This window comes from Vigna angularis, chromosome 3 (assembly GCF_016808095.1).
Source record: "Vigna angularis cultivar LongXiaoDou No.4 chromosome 3, ASM1680809v1, whole genome shotgun sequence".
Classification (NCBI taxonomy): domain Eukaryota; kingdom Viridiplantae; phylum Streptophyta; class Magnoliopsida; order Fabales; family Fabaceae; genus Vigna; species Vigna angularis.
In genome coordinates, this window is record NC_068972.1 from 28,942,934 (window position 1) to 28,958,401 (window position 15,468).

At 36.9% G+C, this 15,468-nt stretch overlaps 1 protein-coding gene across 1 annotated transcript; it reads left to right on the forward strand.

Annotated features, from left to right (window-relative positions):
- Nucleotides 1-14,567: 14,567 nt before the first annotated feature.
- On the forward strand, nt 14,568-15,152 carry LOC108319740 (uncharacterized). The gene has a single exon (XM_017550979.1). The coding sequence runs from the start codon at nt 14,568-14,570 to the stop codon at nt 15,150-15,152; it is 585 nt and encodes a 194-aa protein (XP_017406468.1).
- The last annotated feature ends 316 nt before the right edge of the window (nt 15,153-15,468 follow it).

Sequence of the window (15,468 nt, forward strand, 5' to 3'; positions counted from 1 at the left end):
AGCTTCATATTCAACACGAGTCAAGAAGGTGGACCGAAAGCAATTGATGAGTTGGTGTGATGAAAGCAAGAAGAACACCAACATTAAAGATGGAACTTGAGCTTTATTGGGTCAAGCTAATAACGTTAAAAGAACGCTTACTAGAAGGCACACCCAGTGATTTAAAAACATTAATTTCTTCGAGTTATTGTTTATTTTGGTGATGTAATTTAAAACTTTGGAACATTGTTTTATTTTGTTATGAGACTGCTATGGCATAACATCTACTGATGGATGTTAGGTGACAGAGTATCTACTAAAATATATTATGCTTATACACACCTACTAATGGGTGTTGGTGAGAAAGATATGCGTCTACTGAAGGATGCTGGAGGATTCATGGGTGAGGCTCGTGACGTTAAACAAGCGCTACCTGGGAGGCAACCCAATTATTTAAACTTATCTTTGTCTTGTGAACTTTATTTTGCTTCTGTTTTTAGAATAGGTGTTGATGTACTCAGTTTGAGACTTATATCTGATGCGATGGTTTGATATTGATTTACGTGTGATGAGTATTACTTGATGATGCTTTGATATTGATTAATGTTGAGATGTGCACAAGATGCTGATATACAGGTGGTTGTTCACAAGCTATGTGAACAAATGCATGATGTTGTGATTGTGATTATGATGCTAAGCAGGATGTGTATTTGGTGTATGTGGAACATTGAATTAACTTATATGTGAGGTTTTGAACTCCAGAGTATTTGTTGTGAATGATTGTTATTCTTTTGATAGCATGAATGATTTTGCCCAGGTTTCTATGATTGAACTAGTTGCTTACTTGTGTCATATGATCAAGGCCATTTTTTATTACCCCTTTTCTTAGCCAATGTATGATTTTAGCCCAAACGAAAGAGAGCATGAAGTGTTCTACCCTTTTTGAACCTTAAGCCTTAAATAGATTATAAAAATCCTTTCTGAAAATCGTTACCTTGAGTTAAGTTGAGAATCATGGTGTGGTATTGATAAAGGTTCAAGTTTGGGGTTGATTGGGAGAATTGAAAAAGAAAGTAATGAAAAGAATTGAGCTAAGTATTGATCATTCATGAGAATAGCATCTGTTGGATATTATGTGATTATGTGAACACCATGACGAGTGATTTTAAACAAGGCATGTGTACATCTTGACTGAATTCTGTTTGATGAGCTGATTTGAGTAATTACATGTCTTGGAACAAAAAGTTTTTGAATGTGTTGAACCATTGTATTGATTGGTGGAAGACTGAGTTCTATCTTGTTTGCTTGAGGACAAGCAAAGTTCTAAGTTTGGGATTGTGATAACGGTTGAAATACCGTTATTTGTATACTTAATTTTGATATTAAAAACAACCTTTATGACTTAGAAACTAGCTTGAAATCATGCTTTTGCTTAAGTTGTGAGAATAAGAGAGTTAAAGGTGGTATTATTGGTTTTATGCTTAGTTTTCCTTGTTTTGACATGAATTAAGATGTCTATGGTGAACTAAACCTCCATTATTGTTGGGGAAATGATGTAATCCTTTGAAACTCTCATGTATTGAATTGATTTATAATATAAATGCTTTACTTCATTAATTGTTAGGGTTTTTTCTCTACGCTCTATGCATGCCTTGTTTAATTCATTCAATTGCATGATTATTGATTTTGTCAATATGGACACATATGGGAAAATCTAGAACTTGGGAAATTCTCCCAAAAGCAATATTATCTAGACATAGGGATAGGAGGGTTGGTTGCCTTTAAGCTTCTGTGCGAATGTAATGCATAATTAATTGTTGGAGATACAAGACATTGTGAACTAGTAATTAAGAGTAGACTTTCTTCACCGAGACATCGGGTTTAAGGTAAATTAGAAAGTGGCATTAACATTAATGAAGAAGATGAATTTATAAATACATGAGAGTGGATAGGATAAGTCGGAAACCCCAACAACATAATCATTCCATATTTTATACATCAATCACCTGTGCATTCTTCAAGTCAATTGATCAACACTTGCATTCAAATTTATTTTTTTGCATTATAAACACTATGATTTTGTTTACAAGTCTTAATTAATCAAAAAAACTGCATTAATGTCTAGGTCGTGAGTCTCTTGGGAAACGATACTTGTTCTTACCATTTATTATTACTTGATACGATTCGGTACACTTGCCAGAGTGTTAACAATAATCACATAATTGTTTAGTGTCGTGAGTCCTTTGGGAAACGATACTTGGTCTTACCATTTTATTATTACTTGATACAATTCGGTACGCTTGCCGACATCTTAACAAGTTTTTGGCGTCGTTGTCGGAGACTCGTGGTTTAAACGATACTTTTGTGTGATTATTAACCGATTAGACTTTATCTTAAATTTTATCTTTTTATTTTTTTTTTATTTTTATCTTGTTATCTTTTTATCTTTTTGTTTTATATCTTTTTATATTTTATTTTATTTTTTAAATTTTTTTTATTGTTTTATCTTTTAATCTTTTTATCTTTAATTTTTTTTTGTGCTAATTAGGTGTTGTAGTGTTTTGTTCTCTAGTGTATGTAGGGCAGGGTACAATTCAAACTAGAAGCACAAAAGTTTCTAAACCTCTTCTTGTAGGTTTGGACATGAGTAGAAGAAAAGGAAGGAACAAGATGTCCAAAGAACTTTTCCCTTCTCTTGATTCTCTTTTACAGCCTTCACCTCAAAGATCTGACCAGGAAACTGAAAATATGGCTGAAGAGCATAATGGTAGACGTACCCTGGCAGATTATGCAACAATCATTAACCCTTATCATTTTAATAGCATTGCAAGGCCGAGGGTTAATGCTGCAAATATGGAGATGAAGCCTGCTTTGATTCAATTGGTGAAGAACAACCAATTTAATGGATTGTCACATGAAAATCCATATGAGCATCTAACCACATTCAATGAGATATGCAATACTGTGAAGATTTTTGGCGTGCCAGATGAAGCTATTAAACTTAGCTTGTTCCCTTTCTCTTTGGGAGGCCATGCTAAGATGTGGTTGAACTCTTTTCCAAAATACAACTTTACTGAGTGGGAAGCCGTGGTTGCAAAGTTTCTGAATAAATACTTCCCACAATCAAAGGTGAACAAAGGTAAGTAGGAAATTTCTTCTTTCAGGCAGGGCATGGCTGAAACATTAGATCAAGCGTGGGACCGATTTAAAGGCTTACTAAGAAAGACGCCCACACATGGCTTTGATGATCCTACAGTAGTCATTTTATTCCATGGAGGTTGATGACAAATTTATGAACACCGAAAAACGGCGCCAAAAACTTGTTTAACCCTCGGCAAGTGTGACCGAATCGTATCAAGTAATAAACTCGGTAAGACCAAGTATCATTCTCCCAAAGGACTCAGGACCTAGTTAGTTATATGATTTGTTGATTATTTAAGACTTGTGAACAAATTCTTGTGGTTTCAAATGCACAAGACAATAATTAAATATGTATGCATGAGTTTGATCAATGGAAAAGAGGAAAACAAACACAGAATGAATTATACGGATGAGTATGTTGTTGGGGAAATCAATTTCATCTTATCCACTCTCATATATTTTAGGAATTCATCATTCTTTTCATCAATGTTAATGCCACTCTCTAAATTACCTTGCGAAGAAATCCTATCCTTAATTACGAGTTCATTCAATTCCTAGCATCCCTAATAATTAATTCTGAAGCACAGAAGCTTAAAGGCAACCAATCTCAAATCCCTATGTCTAGGCGATATTACTTTTGGAAGAAATTCCCCGGATCTAGATTTTACCGTATGTGTCCATATCACTAAAATCAATAATCATGACATCGAATGAGTTAAACAGTGCATGCTTTGAGCAAAGAGGAAAATCCCTAACTAATGATGAAAGAAAGCATGTATCTCAAATAAGATGTTTAAACACAAATTCCATATATGAGAGTTTCACAAGATTACATTGATTCCCCAACAACAAGAAGAGTTTAGCTCACCATATTCATGGTGAAACTAGATGAACAATAATGAAATAATGAAAGATAGAACCCTAGAAAGATGAGTAGGTAGCCTTCGCATCCAAGATCTTCCTCCAAGGGGTGAAAAGGTGTGTGTTTGCTTCGTCTCCAGCAAAAGATACAAACCCTAGGAAGTCCTAAAGCTTATATACTATTCGAAATATTACAGAAAAGTGGGCCTAAGCCCAAAATACCACCGCTCAGCGGTAAACTACCGCTCAGCAGTACTAGCGCGTAGTCAATTCTCCCCTCACCTGCACTTTCACCCCTCAGCGGAGCCAACTGGTGTTCATTAGTGCCACTCATTGGTAAACTAGCGCTGACCGGTACTTGCGGCTTCTCTTCTTTTGCACTTTTTGAGTTCTTTTCTGATTCCATCTCTATCCTTCTTCACTTCTTTCATCAAATTCATCTTAAAACCTGCATAAAACACTGAAATCAAGCATAAACATGTCCAACTCTCTTATTTCTAAAAATATGAACAAAAGCATGATTCTAAGCTAGTTTCTAAGTGTTAAAGGTTGCTTTTAGTATCAATTTTAAGCATGAAAATAACAGTTTTTCAACTGTTATCACAACCCCAAACTTAGAACTTTGCTTGTCCTCAAGCAAACAAGATGTAACTCAATCTTCTACCAATCAATATAATGGTTCACTCCATTCAAAAATCCTCTTTTCAAGATAAGTATGTACTCAATTAAGCTCATGACAAAAACTTTAGTCAAGACATGCACATGCTCTAGTGTTCACATAATCACCTAATATCCAACAAATGCTACTTTTCATGAATGATCAATCAACTAAGCATGGATGTTCATGTGCTCATGGAATCTTTCCTCACTAGATAAAGTGTTTCACTCAAACACACAAGTGTATAAGAGGTAATCACTCATTCACTCTACTATCACAATGTCACAGGAATTGACTTTGTCTTTCATTTAACCATAATAAAAAACATTCACAAGCATACATCATCACAAGGACTTTTCAATGGCTTATAATGTGGCTGGGCTAACAAGAAAATTGGTTTTTCTAGATCACAAAACCCTTGAGTTAAGAGAATCATATAAACACAATCATTCTTACTTATTCCCAAGTTTCCTTTGCATTGAGCTTTGCTTTTTCTTCTATTTTCTTTCTCTTTTTCTTTTTCTTTTCACATACTTAGTTCTTAGCTCTTAGCTCAATGTTTTCAATTTCCCTTTTATAACTTCCCAACAACCCCAAACTTGAACATTTATCAATACCACCATATATTTTCTACTTAACTCAAGGTAAAGCTTTTCACAAAGGGTTTTCAAATCATGTTCAAGGCTAAGGGTTCAAATGATAGAACACATAGTGCTCTCTTTTAGTGGGCTAAATTCATGCATTTGGCTAACAAAAGGGTTACGAACAAATGGCCTTGATCATATGATGCAAACAAGCGATTGATTCAATCATAGAAAACCTGGGCAAAATCATTCATGCTTTCAAAGTAATAGCATTCAATCACAACAACTCTGGAGCTCAAAGCCTCACATATAAGCTCATTCACATTCCACATATACACATCTTGCTTAGTATCATAATCACAATCACAACATCATGCATTTGTTCACAAAGCTTGTGAATCACCTGTATAAGCATATAATGTGCACATCTCAACATCAATCAATATCAAAGCATCATCATGCATTACTTATCAAACAACAATCATAAGCAAACCATCATAACAGACAAAGTTCAAATTGAGTACATCAAACCCTATTCTAAAAACAAAAGCAAATAAGTTCAAAACATAAAACAGAAGATAAAACAAATCCTGCTCTAGTGCTGATAGCATCCATCAGTGAATGTTTTCCCAATTCCTTATCAACTCATGCTATCGTCAGAGTCTTCTTCCTCTTCTTCTTTTTGGATCCTATAGTCTTGATTCTTTTTGCCTGATGAGGAGGCTGACGAGAGGGTCGCACCTCCCACAAAAGTTGTGCATAAAAGAATGCAGCATAGACTAGGAAGTGACTCCTAGGTCGTCTCTCAAGGACCAATATTGTTGTGGTTCAGTCTTAGATTTAAACACGAAGTGGGGGGTTTTGATGGTAGTTTGTGCGGAAAATTAAATTTAAATTAAAACAGCAGTGCAGAAAACGTAAATGCAATACATACAGAAAATTCAGAAAACGATAAATTCAGAAAATGGTAAATTGTAGAAAACGGTAAATTGCAGAAAATGGTAAATTGCAGAAAATGGTAAATTGCAGCAGAAATTAAATTAAAACAATAAAACAGACCTGGAAGTTCACGGTAAATGCAATCAAACTGTAAATTAAACTGAAATCCATTACAGCAAGGCAGAACATTACTGGAAATTAAACCCCAAAACCTCCCCAAAGGGGGAGGGGGAAAAATGAAAGCTCAGCACAGAACGTAAATTGCTTCCTAACTATCCTACTCCTAATTCTACTTACTTCTCTGCTGCTCTCCTTCTTTTATAGCAAATATTGTGCACCTACTCTGTCTACTTCTGCAGCCAGGTTTTGTGTTTTGTCTTCGTAGGTTGAAGACTTTCTTCACCAGGTGCTCCTAGCTGTGCCAGCAAAAATAAGGTGGGGTCCTCCATGTTTCACCTACACTTGGCATCTTCTTCACTTGCCGTGGTTCCCTTCTCCTTCTTCATTCCAACCGAGAATACCACTGCTGGATTCCAAACCTCCGTGCTCTCCTCCCTGCTTCCACATTCCAGCTCCTTGCTCACGGCTTCTTCTTCTTCAACTAGACTAAGATTGTGGAGCATCTTCTTTACTGGACCAGCTGCTGGACGTTCCTTCCATGTGCATCCACCCTTCTCCTTTCCGTTCAGCCATGGCCTCCTCACGTTGCAGCTGCTTGCTTGGGCCACTTTGCTGGATGAAGGCCGTGAGCTTCTCCTCTTCTCCTAGCTGGACCGTGAAAATCTATGGATCTTGGACGTGCTTCTCCTTCCAGTCGTGTTCAATTCCTAAGCCAAAAATACAAACACTCTCTTACGTGATGGCTGCTGTTATGGAGTTGCTGCTGGGCATGGAGGTCTTCTCTACTAGTGGCTGCTCCAAGCTAGACGTCTTCTTCTCCAAATGCTGGGCAATGAGCTGCTGCCAAGCCAAGAAGACCGTGAGCTTTTAAGTGGTGTGGCCGTGGACTCCTCTTCAATAAAATTCTGCACTTGATTTTGGAGATCCTTCATGCGGACAAGAGCTTCCAACGTGGCCCCTCCTCTTTCAATAACCGTGAGCTTTTCCAACATGGTGGCTCCCACTCTTTGATTTCAATTAAGGCTGAATGCTCTGCTGAATGGCCGTGAGCTTCTTTGGTTGCTTTTCCCAAATAATGGACAATTCAAATGCAATTCACGTTCCAAGCTATGCCATTAGAAAACCGTAGGTGGTCCCATGATTGTCCCCTTTAACACTTTACAAAACCAAGAAAGGAACATCCCATTTTGTGTGCTGCCGTGAACTCCCTCTGCACATTTTCTTTCATCACTTTTGACAAAGCAAAAGGGGGCCGTGTGATTCCAAACTAATGTGGTCCCTCCTCTTATGTGGCATACTTTTCAATTTTGTTTAATATGTTTGGTGCTACATTTCATACGTGAATTGTCACATATTCTTCCAAATTAATTGAGAACCGTGGCTGCACTTATGTGGTGGTAGTATCCTTCTTCATTCCAAACCAAAAATTGTTTGCTGCCAAAATGGGCCGTGTGGCATGGGCTCCAAATTCTTCTACGTGAAATGGTGACCAAATGGGTATCAACATATAACACATAACAATGAAACGTGTTTCATCCAAACCATGACACCACCTTTCCAACTCTAAATAAAATTATTTCACCTTCAGTTTACATAACACACAGATTAATTTAATGCAGCGCGACTTCGACTAGATAGCACAGTGTGTAAATAAATATTCTTCCAAATGTCCAAAAATATTTACAGAATTTTCCCTGCACTCAATAATGTAAATAATTATTCTCAGATAATTCAAATTAAGTAAAATAAGAATTTCTGATCAAATTAAGCACAATCAGTAAAAACGGGAAAATACTCGACAATTAAGCCCAATTCCCTGATTAATTCTAGCACAATAAACTAAGTGAAGTGAATACAACATTGACTCATCAGAGGCCATCCCTGCATCAAACATAATTCACAAAACCACAAGATACCTTGTGATGAATGCATATTTATGCCCACATTTATGTTTGAAAATTAAAATTTTGATGGGATAATTGTGTTTAAATGGTTGATTTTAAGTGAATTTGTGATGATTGGGTTTGGGAAATAAAGAGACGTAAAAAGTAAGTTTTAGCACATAAATTATTCTTGGATGTTCTAATGTTTATTTGTGCAGCTGAGAATATAAGTTTTATTGGTCCAAATGGCAATTCAAGGCCCAAAATCAGGTTTTATTTGGAAAATAATGTACAGATGGGCCAAACAGACAAGCTTTACCCTTGCAACCCCTAAAATCCCTACATACACTCCTATTTCTGAAACAGGCCAAAGACCAAGCCCAAACACTAAGCCATTTCTACTACACCTCCCTAAGTATCCTATACACACTCCTCCTAAGCTAGACTCCACCAGATCATGCCACGTGTCCAAATCCTCCCCACACAGATCTAGCCAACCACATCTCGCCACCTCAGCCCTAACCCATGAGCATCATCTTCCACCTTCTCCAACAGAACCCTAGCCGCCACCACCTTCCCGCCGCTCCGCTCCGTCATCGGACAGCCACTGTCGTGCCGCCGCCGCAAGCCCAACGCCACTGCCGTGCCGCTGTCACCACCACGCCGCGGCCTCCGTTCATCTTCTCCCTTCTCGAAACCAAAGCGCGACATCCATGGCCGCCGCGACACCAACTTCTTCTCCCTCCTTTCCCTTCGGACAACCACCATCAACCCCAAAATCGCGCCTTCCTATTCGCGATTCAAGCTTCTTCGCCACTGGACCTGCAAAAATCAACCACACTGCGGTACCATGGGCACCACCAGCCGTCGCGATAACACTCTCTCCTTCGTCAATCGCAAGGCCGCAACATCCACCTTCATCGCGCCATTAACGGCGACGTCGCAACATCATCGCCTCCGACACGCACAGTCGCCGTGCTCACCTCCTTGCCGCTGCCATCCATCTTCGAACCTGCAATTCAAAAGAAAAACCCAAACAGACGCAGGCAGAGGCGAAGGGGGAAGCCCTTTCCCCAATTCTGAACCCTAATTTTGGGTAGGAAGGAGCCTGACACGTGTCGAGCTCCCATTGGTGCGTCCTCCTCTGGTCAAAGCTGGTCAATAAGCCTTCTCTGGTCAAAGTCTGGTCAACTGAGGGGCTTTCTTGTAATTTCAGAAACTCAGAAGGGGCTAAAGTGCAGATAGAGGAAATTTCAGGGCATTTAATTTTGGAAATTCAGAAAAGCTAAAAGATAAAATTCAGTTGTTGAATTAATTTAATTTGGGAATATCAACCGAAAATATCTTCCAAATAATGTTATAATTATCTAAATCTTTTAGTTATCTGGAAGATATAAGATAAAAGATTCTATCAACTGAATACTCAGAGTCCAAGCCCAATCAAGCCCTATATAAAGAGACCAAGGACTTCACTTCATTCATTCTCTCATACTCCTCTCACTCTTATTTCATCTTGTATTCAACTCCATTCATGGAGAGCTAAGCATCTAGGGCTATTCTACTCTAATTCCCTGATGGATTCTGAGGTTACGTTAAGTTAATGCAATTGTTTATTTTGATTACTGATTTAAGTTGTTCTCTCTCTATGTCTTTCATCTCTCTATCTTGTTAAAAGCAAAGATTTTTGCATCATAATATGTTTCAATCTACATGCATATTGATTATATGAGTTTTAGGGTTTCTAGGTTTAAATTGAGAATCTACTTTGATTTAATTTAGGAACTTTCATATGATTTAATGGTTTTTACTATCAATTGAGAATGTACTTTGATTGATTAGTAATAATTTCAACTATAATCAATTGAGAATTTACTTTGATTGATTAGCTTTTAATTTGGTTAGGAGATTTAAGAATAGACATGATTAAACACAATAGAATTTGATTGAGAATGTACTTTGGTTGAATTTATTGTGAATAATCTAGAAAGGTTTTGCATTTGATTGAGAATTTACTTTGGTTAAATGCATGATCGCCCTCAAATTAATTAAGAATGTACTTTAATTAATTTGAAACTTAAGCAATAATCAATTGAACAATTATCTGTGAATAACCGATGATGAATCTATCTTGGAAAAGTAGTGGAATTAGCCTATTTCATCGTAACTGTTTTTAAGTTTCTTATTTATTCTTTAAACACTCTTCAACCATTACTTTTATTCATAAGCATTGCATAGCATTCGCAAGAGTCACAGATATTCAAAAGCAATTCCGTGTTCGTTGGGAGACGACTCAGGGTTACTTCAACCCTGTCTACTTTCTTGAATACTAGTTGGCAATACTGAAGTTGCCTTGAAAAGTAGTATTAATTTGATAGCTTCAACGACAGCCTATCAGCCCATCTGCGACACTAGCGCTCAGCGATGCTTTCGTGAAGTGCTCTTCTTCTTCCTAGCTTAACCTAGGTGCCTCTTACTCATGCCCCTCACTTGCTCCCTGCAATTAAATTCTCAGATCACTCATGCATCCAAATCCCTATTATGCAACTAAAGCAGAACAAACAACAAAAATATAATCAATCAACTGGGTTGCCTCCCAGGTAGCGCTTGTTTAACGTTACGAGCCTGACCCAAAATCCTCCAGCACCCTTCAGTAGATGCAAATCTTTTTTACCAACACCCATCAGTAGGTGTATACAAACATAGTATCCTTCAGTAGATACTCTTCCGCCTAACTTCCATCAGTAGATGTAAACCCTGTAACAAAAACAAAAATACCCAAAAGTTCAAAATTACATCACCAAACCAAAAATTAAAAGTTCTTAAATCACTGGGTTGCCTCCCAACAAGCACTATTTTAACGTCACTAGCTTGACCCAATAAAGCTCATGTTCCATCTTCTTTTTCTTCTTTCTACTGAACTTCTTCAAAAATTTAATAAAACCAGGAACCTGTTGCAATGTCTCAATCATAGGAACTTTAATCTCCAATTTCTTGAAGATTTCCATAAAGCACTTAAATTTCTTTTCCTTCCTACGATACTTCTTTAGATGAGGATGGGGTTTTTCATATGATTCCTTCTTCTTTCCTCTCATCTTCTTTTTCTTACTTTTCCTCTCCCTAAATTTTCTCTTTTTCTTTTCTCTTATTTTTTTCTTCCCTTCTCTTTTTCTTCTCAACTTCTTTATTTTCACACAAATTTTCTTTCTCTCTTCTCTCTCAACCACTTCTTTTTCTTTTTCTTCATCTTTATCTTTCTCACTCAACTCTTCTTTTTCTTTTCTCTCTATCTTTTCCTCATCTCTCCCTATTTTTTTCCCATAAAAAATCTCGTCACTTTCAGTGACAATGGCTTGACCTTCCTCCTTAGGGTTAACTTCAGTATTAACCTTAACCTTCAATCTCTGACTAATGTAACGAAGGTGCATCTCCATCCTTTTACATGATGCTTCAATGCTTTTCCGAGTGGAGATGGACTCCTGCAAAAACTGTTGAAGTGTGTCCTTCAACGTTGGCCTTCTTTCCGATAGAGAGGGTTGTTGTTGCCATTGTTGTTGTGGTTGATTCTCAATTTGTCCGGCAGCTTGCCAAAATTGACTTTGATCCATGCTTGAATGAGGTTCCCACCAGTGGTTGAGATTACTTTGGTAGAATTGAGTGCCCATATAGTTAAATTCTTGTCCGAATTGCATCCTGCAAACATTAGGCACAAAACTCTAGAAAATATTTGTTAGCACAAAAAAAAATGGAAAAGATAGATAAAAAATCAAAGGATATAATTGAAAAGATAGGAAGATAGGAAATAAAAAAAGAAAAATAAAAAAAAAATAAAAACAGAAAATAAAAATAGAAAATAAAAACAGAAAAATAAAATAAAATAAAATAAAATAATAACTGAAAAATATAAACAGAAAATAAAAATAGAAAAATAAAAACAGAAAACAAAAATTCGAAATTTAAATTCAAAATTCAAAAAGAAGTCAAAGATAATCAATAACCACACAAATAAACTAGTTAAACCACGATTCCCCAACAACAGCGCCAAAAACTTGATGACAAATTTATTAACACCGAAAAACGACGCCAAAAACTTGGTTAACCATCGGCAAGTGTAATCGAATGGTATCAAGTAATAAACTCGGTAAGACCAAGTATCGTTCTCCCAAAGGACTCACGACCTAGTTAGTTATATGATTTGTTGATTATTTAAGACTTGTGAACAAATTCTTGTGGTTTCGAATGCAAAAGACAATAATTAAATATGTATGCATGAGTTTGATCAATGGAAAAGAGGAAAACAAACACGTAATGAATTATATGGATGAGTATGTTGTTGGGGAAATCAATTTCATCTTATCCACTCTCATATATTTTAGGAATTCATCATTCTTTTCATCAATGTTAATGCCACTCTCTAAATTACCTTGCGAAGAAAGCCTATCCTTAATTACGAGTTCATTCAATTCCTAGCATCCCTAATAATTAATTCTGAAGCACAGAAGCTTAAAGGCAACCAATCTCAAATCCCTACGTCTAGGCGATATTACTTTTGGGAGAAATTCCCCAGATCTAGATTTTACCGTATGTGTCCATATCACTAAAATCAATAATCATGACATCGAATGAGTTAAACAATGCATGCTTTGAGCAAAGAGGAAAAACCCTAACTAATGATGAAAGAAAGCATGTATCTCAAATAAGATGTTTAAACACAAATTCCATATATGAGAGTTTCACAAGATTACATTGATTCCCCAACAACAAGAAGAGTTTAGTTCACCATATTCATGGTGAAACTAGATGAAATACAATGAGATAATGAAAGATATAACCCTAGAAAGATTAGTAGGTAGCCTTATCATCCAAGATCTTCCTCCAAGGGGTGGAAAGGTGTGTGTTTGCTTCGTCTCCTACCAAAGATACAAACCCTAGGAAGTCCTAAAGCTTATATACTATTCGAAATATTACAGAAAAGTGGGCCTAAGCCCAAAAATACCACCGCTCAGCGGTAAACTATCGCTCAGCAGTACCAGTGCGTAGTCAATTCTCCCCTCAACTGCACTTTCACCCCTCAGCGGAGCCAACGGGTGTTCATTAGTGCCGCTCAGCGGTAAACTGGCGTTGAGCGGTACTTGCGGCTTCTCTTCTTTTGCACTTTTTGAGTTCTTTTCTGATTCCATCTCTATCCTTCTTCACTTCTTTCATCAAATTCATCTTAAAACCTACATAAAACACTAAAATCAAGCATAAACCTGTCCAACTCTCTTATTTCTGAAAATATGAACAAAAACATGATTCTAAGCTAGTTTCTAAGTGTTAAAGGTTGCTTTGAGTATCAATTTTAAGCATGAAAATAACAGTTTTTCAACTGTTATCAGCTACAAATGATAATGAGATGCATAGTGAAAGAACTCAACTGCAACAAAAAGGAGTTCTACAACTACAATCTTAGGATGCTTTGTTGGCACAAAATAAGATTATGGCTCAACAACTGGAAACTTTGATGAAGAAAATCTCTCAATTGTCAAGGGAGTTGCAGAACGTTTCTCAAGTTCAACAACAACTTTGTGAGTTGTGTGGTGGAGATCATATTAATGGTCAATGTGTATGCCGGAAGTTACCCAAGAGGAAGTCAATTTTATGGGTCAAGGTAATCAATTTTGTCCAGGTAATTATAACCAAGGATAGAAACCTCACCCAAGCATGGGTCAAGAGCAAGCCGGGCAATTCAATAGACCATCACAACATGAATGGCAACCACAACCCTCCTTATCTTAAAGAACTACAAAGTTAGAAGAGACACTCCAACAATTTATGCAAGTGTCAATCTTGAACCATAAAAGCACTAAAGCTGCCATTAGAAATTTGGAGATACAGGTTGGTCAACTAGCTAAGAAGTTGGAGGAGATGCCTAACAAGTATTTTGGGGCTAATACTGAAGTTAACCCTAAACAGGTGTGCAATGCCATTATGACGAGAAGTGGCAAGATGTTAGTTGAGAGAGAAAAGAGAAAGATGAGTTGAGTGAGAAAGAAGAAGAAATGAATAAAGAAAGAAAAGAAGAGGCTGAGAGAAAAGAAGGTAAGAAAGATGAGAGGAAAAATAAAGGAGAAAAGGAAGAGAGAAAAGAAAATAAGAGAGAAGAAAAGGAGAGACAAGAGAGAGAGAAAAAGGAAGAGAAATTGAGAAACCCCTTCCTTATCCAAAGAATTTTTCAAGGAAGAAAAAAGAAAAGCAATTTGAGCGATTTATGGAAATTTTCAAGAAATTGGAGATTAATATACCCTTCTCTGAGGCACTTCAACAAATACCTTTATATGCTAAATTTTTGAAGGAACTCCTTACAAAAAAGAGCAAATACATTGAGAGAAAACAATTGAACTGCAGGGCAATTGCAATGCTATTATGCAGAAGACTCTACCTCCAAAATTTAAATATCCGGGGAGTTTCACCATTCCTTGTACCATTGGAAACCATGATATAGGGAAAACTTTAATTGATTTAGGGGCTAGCATCAACTTGATGCCCCTATCTATGTTTAAAAAGATTGGTGATCATGAAATCAAGCCAACAAGAATGATGCTTCAGTTGATAGATAGGTCTGTCAAATACCCTTATGGTGTGGTAGAAGACGTGGTGGTGAAGATTGATAAACTCCAATTCCTAGTTGATTTTGTAGTGATGGAGATGGGGGAAAATGCAGAAATGCCACTTATCCTTGGAAGACCATTCATGAAGACAACCAAGGTCATAATTCATGTAGATAATGGAGTGTTAACATTGAACGATCAAGATGAAGAGGTGACTTTTAATGTCTTTAATGAGATGCAACTAATTCAAGTAAAACAGGCTAGACCTAAAGCACCAGGGGAAGTTTGCTCAGTAACTAGTCTACCTGATCAAGCTGCAAAGTTGGTTAAGAGGAATCATAATTGTTTCTCTCCAAAACTAAAGGAAGAGGATAAAGATAAAGAAGAACTAGTTCACTAAGACTCTGTGCTGGAAAGTAATGAACTCAAACCTAGCCAACTAGTGAAATTCAAGAACAGGTTACGGGTTATCAAGGATATTAAAGCAAAGGGAGTTTTCGAGATTGAGGCTCCTTATTCTAGGAGAGTAAAGTTGGTGCTAGGAATCTACTGAGATTTTGTTGGTGTCATGAAAGAAAGAAGAACGTCAACATCAAAGATCTAGATTGAGCTTAATGGTGTAAGGCTCGTGACGTTAAACAAGCGCTTATTAGGAGGCAACCCAATTTCTAACTTTTTCTTTTTAATTTATTATTTTTGTGGTTTGGATTTGATTT